General features: G+C 33.4%; 1 protein-coding gene across 1 annotated transcript; it reads right to left on the reverse strand.

The window, feature by feature from the left end:
• Window positions 1-2,013: 2,013 nt before the first annotated feature.
• LOC149474832 (phospholipid scramblase 3-like) lies at window positions 2,014-6,827 on the reverse strand. The gene is made up of 5 exons (XM_089714099.1): window positions 6,624-6,827; window positions 5,719-5,918; window positions 3,372-3,563; window positions 2,846-2,998; window positions 2,014-2,177 (listed from the first exon to the last, which is right to left on the reverse strand). The coding sequence occupies exons 1-5, from the start codon at window positions 6,652-6,654 to the stop codon at window positions 2,154-2,156; spliced, it is 600 nt and encodes a 199-aa protein (XP_089570225.1). The 5' UTR covers window positions 6,655-6,827; the 3' UTR covers window positions 2,014-2,153.
• Window positions 6,828-7,900: the final 1,073 nt, after the last annotated feature.

The following is a 7,900-nucleotide window of genomic DNA, read 5'->3' on the forward strand; positions in this document are numbered from 1 at the left end:
AGAAATAGTATCGCTATCCAGAAAACTGCTTCGCTAGTCAAGTCACGATTTACGTTATTATTTCTTGGCAATATTATATGGAATTATACTCTAACTAGCGGTCCGCCCCGGCTTCGCCCGTGGTACATGTTTACGTTTTCTCTACATAAGAACCATCCTCGTACTTCAAGGAATATAATAAAAAAAGAATTATCGAAATCGGTTCAGCCGTTCTCGAGTTATGCGCTTACCAACACATTTTGCGATTCATTTTTATATATAAGATGTATTATACATTATATTAGTATTAAGTAATAAGGGAGTCTTGCACGCCTATTTTAGCATTCATAATATATTCCTGTGTGGCTGTGTAGTTAACTGTTTTCGACTTGATCGGAATAAAGATTAAAATAATTATTTTAATTAGAATGTAACGTAGCTCCATGTTCTTACCTAGTAAAGGTTGTATAACATAGACAAAGTGATGCACCGTAAAATACTTGTAAATTCTTTTATGTTTTTTCACAAATGGGAAATAAGAAGATTAAGCTTTTATAATTCAGTATACATAATATATTCAAATAAAATACAACTATATGAGTACATAATATAATAACCAACACAACAACAAATGTAGATACCAAAGGAATGCCCGCCCTATAATTTTCTATTCCGAACATTCAAAACTTTGCCGAACTCGCAATATAATTTCTTTTGGGCGGTTTAATAAAAAATAATGTTCATTATAACGGGCGGCATAAATAAAAACTTTTTAAATAACTGTCTTCGTGACTAGAGCGATGTATACACCTGTCGGCCAGTCGGCGAGTGTCGGCGAATGTCGGCGAGTGTCGGCAACATGTCAGGAACAGCAATAAAACACTCGGATGTACAGATTGTATATCGCGTTTGTAATTAATTTATTTCGCTTCGCAGCCTACAATGCAGAACAGCAAGGGCGCAAGGCATGGGCGAGTGCGATTTTCTTTTTCACACCTTGTTTATTATTCTTCATGTTTTTAAAAATATAAAGACTAAAGATATTGAAGAAAAACAAGAAGTACCTATCAATATGGAGTGCCGGCAGAAGTGAAAACTTGATTATTAACGTTCAGCATGTTTGATATTTTGGAATGGTATCCGTCTTACGCATGGAATATAAGGGCTAAAAATAAATCCGTCTTACGCTTTTTCGATCAGGCCACGTGTCCTGACGCGAGTTTAAGATTTTATACCCAACGCCGCTAAAGAAGTTTTCACTTCAAAATATTTTTAAAGCATTATAGTCGAAGGATTTCTATAGGAACATACCTACATGTTCATAAATTTATACCATTATAAATTCCCGCTGTACTATTATTCTAAACATAAATAAAACCGAATTGACGATCATTTCAATTTCCTTGAATGTAGAGTGTAATATATCCTCCTTCTTTTTTTTCCAAAACTGAATCATAAACTTCATTCTAGAACATTCGACCTTTTCCACTTGAAAGTTCGCTTCACACTATAAAGTACGTGCTACAATTCAGTTGTATAAATATCCCCGCCCCCACTCGCAAGTCGCAGCAGAAACAGGCTTTCCCGCGCAAACTCTGAGATTTATTGCGCCGCGAATTAGCAAGGCAATAAAGTTTTTCATGCATTACAACTTCCTTCTTGCCTTGCCCCGAATTGATAGTCGTTTTTTAAAATATTTTCCTTATTGGTTTTTCTTTGTAAGTTTTCTCATATATCTCGCGGAAAGATTATAATTTATTGTTGGAACATAATAATACGGAATGAGATATACAAAAACGTTATCAACATAAATCTAGTACAAAAAATATCCAATATTCGTTTCATTATTAATTTAAATAATATTATGTATTGTGTTTGTGAATCAATCGTGAATTCATACTTAATTATTTAGTTTTTCATTAATTGTTATTTAGTTTAATGGCTTATTAATAAAAAAAACAGATTAAGTATGATAATATAATTTATTTTTAAACATAACAAAAAATATTTCATATTATTTTTAAATCACTGCAGTTTTGTTTTAATTTTGAATACAGCGCCATCTACCAACAAATAAGAAGACTGCTGCTTGCTATGGTTCTTGTTATCAGACAGCGTTTTTCCTATTCCACGCTAGATGGCGGGGTTTAGAAATTCATGGTTTCATCCTGTTTTTAATTTTCGTAGATCAAAAAATCCTGCAAAATAACAGTAGAACCTAATTAATACATTATTATTAACTATTTCTCAGTGTTTTAAGATTAATGATACCATGTACAGTAGGCATTATAACAATATTATCTGTAATACAATCTAATAACACACAAATCACAATACACAGGCATGCGATGTTTATTTTAGACATTGTCCCATATATCCATTAATGCAATCCGATATTGAAGAAAACCTTATGTAAGAAGGAAAAGCTTTGAAAAGCAACGAAAGGTATGTTTTACCAAATCCTGTTCCACTGTATTACATATCTATTATTATAAATTATGCAAAAAATAATTGGAATTGAATGTTTTCATGATCGACAAGATAACACTATGGAATTAAATACAGCTTCCACCTTCGAGAAAATAACTGACCAGTCATCTAAGCGTCCATTTTGTTGTTATCATACTTATAATAAAACTAGCTATGTCCCGCGGTTTTACCCGCAGTGCTCCGCTCCCGTAAGTCATAGCGTGATGATATAATATAGCCTATGCCCTATAGCCTTCCTTGATAAATGGGCTATGTAAAACCGAAAGAATTTTTCAAATCGGAACAGTATTTTTGAGAATAGCGCGTTCAAACAAGCAAAAAAACTCTTCAGCTTTATAATATTAGTATAGATAAATATAAATGCATGGAAGCTTACAATAAGGAAGCAAGTGCCGATAACCGCGGCCTTGTAGCGCACGTCGAGCGGCGGGAGCAGCAGCACGAAGTTGTCGCGCTCGCTGTGCCCGCGCGTCAGCCCGTTCCACCGCTTGCAAATGGCACCGATACGCTTTTTATCCGTGGAATATAGCTGGAATTGTGGTCCACAATTTTTGGGTTATGTCTTTAACTGGAGAACAGCTTATGAAGCAAATATTGTTGAGCTGGGTGTTTTTGGAAACATGATTTAACTCTTGGTCAATAAGTTAGGCAAATTATAGGGTCAAATTATATCATGGTGTATCATTATGTAATGATCTAGGATTATGGTACATGCTATTGTATATAATATTTAATAATAGGTAAACGACTATGAATAAAAAATATGTATTTAACAATGTCTGCAATAAAAATCTTCAATATCCATTTCCATTTGTCAAAAACAAATCATCTCAAACCAGGTATCAAAATAAGGAAAAAAGTACAAAATTTTTATGTATTGCTATTTCCTACTCACTACGTACCTCAAAATCGCACTCCGACGTGGTAGACACGGGCCCTTTGACGCGTATCACCGGCTTGTCGTTCACATCGTTGATAGAGAGCACGGGCTTGAAGAAAGTGACCTCCTTGCGCACGATGGCCACGGCCTGTCCGCACACGGACACGTCCATTTTGTCCTGTCCTAGTGTGTAGGGGCGGCGGAGTTTTATCACCTGGAAGGGGAAATTACCTGGATCAGTATAGACGTAGTAATACTACAATTTTATCTATATAGTGACTATAGTGCATGAAAAGAAAGAAAGGGGATAATTTATTTTACGTTCATGATGGATAATTCACTGTTTATTACTCGTAGCTTGAAGTACTATACCTTAAATCTTAAGAATGTTAAGTAAAACCTAATTTATCGACTATTAATTAAAACTGATACGTGACCTTCCCTATTATTAATTTTTACGTAAGTTAGTTTATTTTTAGGTCAAGCGTATACCTCAGAGACACGCTGCATATTTAAATGAAGTCTCGATTTTGAGAATTCTTTCACCATCAGAAAGCTGTAGCACCTATCCTTATTATATTTTTAACGGAACCCCGATGCATGTATTATATGAAATATCTTTTAGAAGAGGATCCTAATCTTAATGGCTACGTTCCTCCCGCACACACAAGTGCCAAACAAAGAGAACAAATATGAAATTTAACACGTTAAAAGGTTACATTAAGCGGAAACTTATACGAAACTCGTGCCAATTACCAAGGTCGCATATATGTTACTGTATCTCTTCTAATTATTGTATAAAAAAAAGTATTTCCCTATAGCAAATAAACACAATAATTACAGTAATTACTATAGACGAGAAGGAGAAGATTAAAAATCTGGACCAGAAAAAAACAGAAATCGAACATGAGTTATAGTAGATAATAATTTCGTAATCAGGATAATAGTATCATAGTCGTATAACAATCACTTCATATTTAACATGGTTCTAATCTGAAGGGAACATCAATGACCTTAGCTCACGAAATAATATAATGACCCATTCATGTAGCAGCTAAATATAAAATGGAAAAATGAATTTTCATATGGTAACTATTAAAATTGTCAGAAAGTTGTTCCAGAAATATTGATCTTTGTTTCCTTTGAGACTTAGTTAAAATCTTTATCAAATTAAACCATCTAATTTATTATAGACCTATCGGCTATTTTATACTTTTTTTTATATATAGGAATAGCCAGGCATTTGACTGCACCATTACCTGATGGTAAGTAGTGATGCAGTCTATGAAGGGGCATGCCTGCCTAGATAGAGCCTATTCACTCTTGCCTTGAATGTGTTTAAGTTGTATTTATCTGGGAAGACGGAAGCGGGTAGGGCGTTCCAATCCCTTGCAGTTAAGTTGATGAACGATTTCTGATAACGTTTTGTGCGGATAAATGGTACGTCAACTACGAAGGGATGGAAGCCTGCGGCACGTCTAGATGTTCGATGGTGAAACGGTGAAGATGGAATGAGAGCGTGAAGTTCAGCTGAACATTCACCAAAGTGCAAGCGGTAGAAAACTGAAAGACACGCAATCTTACGTCTGTGATCAAGACTAAGAAGTTTACTCTTGGTCAATTTTGAGTCAGCTATCAGCCTAACAGCTCGTCTTTCCATCGAATCCAATGCTCCCAGATGCGTCTTCGCAGACCCAGCCCATAAATGGCTACAGTACTCCACACACGATCGAACTTGTGCTTGGTATAGTCTTAGAAGCTGTTCCGGTGTGAAATACTGCCTGACCTTAGATAAAATGCCGAGCTTTTTTGCGGCCAATCGAGCTTTGGATTCGATGAAAGTACCGAAGTTAAGATTCGATGACAGAGTTATACCTTATGTATGCGAATTAATATAGGCTATTACCTACTAATAATATCATTATATCGAGTATGCATAATAAAACATACAGACTGTTTCAAAATATACGGATTTTTTTAATATCCCGCAGCATGGTCATGAAAACAGTTTCAGTAATAAAATCACCATAAATATCACACGCAAGGGTTGAACTTTGGGGAATTACAATCAAAGTATTTTTGCCGCCAAATTATAGCACTTGAAACCTTCATTTTCATTAGTAACAACAACCTTAAGAGATGTTGTTTAATCTGCAAGGTTATTTTGATGAAAAAAAATACCTATTATGTTTTTACCACGACTCTACTTATACGTATGTTGAAGTGTTATCTTTATCACAATACAGATTTGTGAAGAGTTTCTGACGTGTTTTCTTACTTCAAAAACTGCGTTACTTACAATTTAACGCAACTAAGAAGTTTAGAAGTAAAGTCTTTACAAGGAAAAGCTCCAAGCGTTTCTAACTTACTTCTCTATCATCAGTGTCATACACATCGATCTCGAAGGACCTGCTCTTGCCAGATAGAACCTTGTCCAAAATCCCGGAGTCTTCCTTCGCGTATAACAGGACCTCGCCATCAGGACTGGTGACCACGTATTTGCTGCTGGGATAGGCTTTGGTCTTGTCGCGTATCACCACACGGTCCAGGGAATTTAGTTTCTCCAACCCTGAAGATTAAATGGTTTAATAATTTAAGAATTGTCTAAGATTCTTTACAATTTTTTTTCAGGAGGAAGAAAGGGAACCCCGCATACGATTATACTGACGAAACTAGTATAATTAAATAATAATATATTGCTAATAAGCAATGTTTCTTCAGAACTTTTCTAATTTAGCAAATAAATATGCGAATGTTTTGAAATGTTTCGCGAAACCTCGACGTGTATTCTAAAGATTTTTTAAGTTATGAGGTGCAAGCTAAATAAATAAAGCTTGTTGAAGCGCACATGTGATAGTTAACGGTATTTATTTTATAAACTTGTATACTCTGTACAATTCTTGCATTGAAAACTGATTTTGTAGCTACTTGCATTTACAGAATTAACCTCTGAAATCAGATCTATTTTAATAATAAAAGAATCATAGGAGCTTATTTCTTCAAACCTAAATAATTATAGTTTATAATGCTTTGCGTGCTTTGAAACATTTAATTAAGGAAATATTAGTTGTTAAGATTATAATAACTAATTGCTAAAAATAGGTACCTACAATATTTTATTAACATTTTTGTCAAGGTTAACATTATACATATTATTGTATGTTGTAGCAGCAACCATACCATATGTGTATATTTAAGTTATTTCCCATTTATTTATACTTAAATGGACGAATTAGTAAATTCGATATAATTTTCATTATTAATTAAAACTTACCTTTATAATCCGAGCTGTTATTCTCCGTCATCTTTAACTTGCCTTAACTTGCTATGAAGCGTATAAGTATTTCAAAATAGTTTTATTTCAACACATTTACCAGATTTAGCACTAATTATCCAATCACTATTGTTACTTATTACAGAGTACGTATGTATACAGATTTATCTTATACAGTTAAATTCTTTTTCTTAGGCAGGATAGATATATGTACCTAGATGCGATAGTTAATCGTATTGTATTTGATTTTTTGTACAATGTAGTGTTCATTATTGTCCTATTTTTATTTTGTTTGTGGCAAGTTCATTACGCATAAAATAATATACTTTTTATAGACATCTGTATTCGTGAGGGTTACTCTTAGTTCTGATTAAGTTTATCTTCGTTAGTTAAGCCAGTATTTCCACGTAACTTGATAATTATTCTAAAAGCTCTTAGGTAACGAAAACACTAGCTCAATTTCATCTTACGTAAGGCTTATAAATTGGAAGGTTACTAGTATATTGTGATTTTAATGTACGGTGTTTAAGTGTAGGAGTTTAGTGAAATGTTTCTATAGTCTACGAATTGTTCTTGTACATAACCTACAACACTGCGGTTTCATCAAAATCTGTTGAGTAGTTTTGGTGTTATTCAGTAACAAACATCTCTACATTCAAACTTTCGTATTTATAATATTAGTAAGATAAAGTTATATAAGTTTTATCGACACAGGTGCGAAATCTTACAGAACTAAACGAAACTGCAATCTAATCATTAAACAAGTTAATTTAGCAAGAGTTTAAAATCGGTTTAGTTTTATTTACGCAATATTTTACCGAAGTATTTCACGTTTGTATATGTGTTTATTTTCTGTATGTTTTTATTGATCGCCCACATCCGTTAAAGATTTCGTTCGAATGGCGTTGCTATCAAAACACTAATGAACTTATGGTAAAATATTACATTTTAGCCCAGTTTTTAAACAAACAAAGAAAATGTTTTACGTATGAATTTTTATTATGAACTTCTTATGGGCTTTAAGAATTTTAGATACGTATTTTTCATTAAGCATTATTTTTTTATGAATTATGTTTACCTTTTCAATCAAATCACCGATAAAAAACAATTCAAGAAATTCTAGGCATTAAATGCTTTGAATAGCAATGAACTCATTTCTATGATAGTCGGGCATAATATTATGGAAATGGAGCTTTATCGTAGATTATTCATTCTTATATATGTCTTTCAGGTATTATATTGGTATAATAGTGGTATTTCTTAAAAAAAAACAGGAA

This window comes from Colias philodice, unplaced genomic scaffold (assembly GCF_061535455.1).
Source record: "Colias philodice isolate Cphi_HAF_F1 unplaced genomic scaffold, ilColPhil1 Martin Lab GWU primary ptg000018l_1:1-1108441, whole genome shotgun sequence".
Lineage (NCBI taxonomy): Eukaryota > Metazoa > Arthropoda > Insecta > Lepidoptera > Pieridae > Colias > Colias philodice.

Excerpts from the sequence above, each read along its gene's own strand:
- LOC149474832 (XM_089714099.1), bottom strand. The coding sequence starts at position 6,654 with ATGACGGAGAATAACAGCTCGGATTATAAAG. Across the intron at positions 5,919-6,623 it reads TAACAGCTCGGATTATAAAG|GGTTGGAGAAACTAAATTCC; the intron begins GTAAGTTTTAAT and ends TTTAATCTTCAG. Across the intron at positions 2,999-3,371 it reads CGTCGGAGTGCGATTTTGAG|CTATATTCCACGGATAAAAA; the intron begins GTACGTAGTGAG and ends CCACAATTCCAG.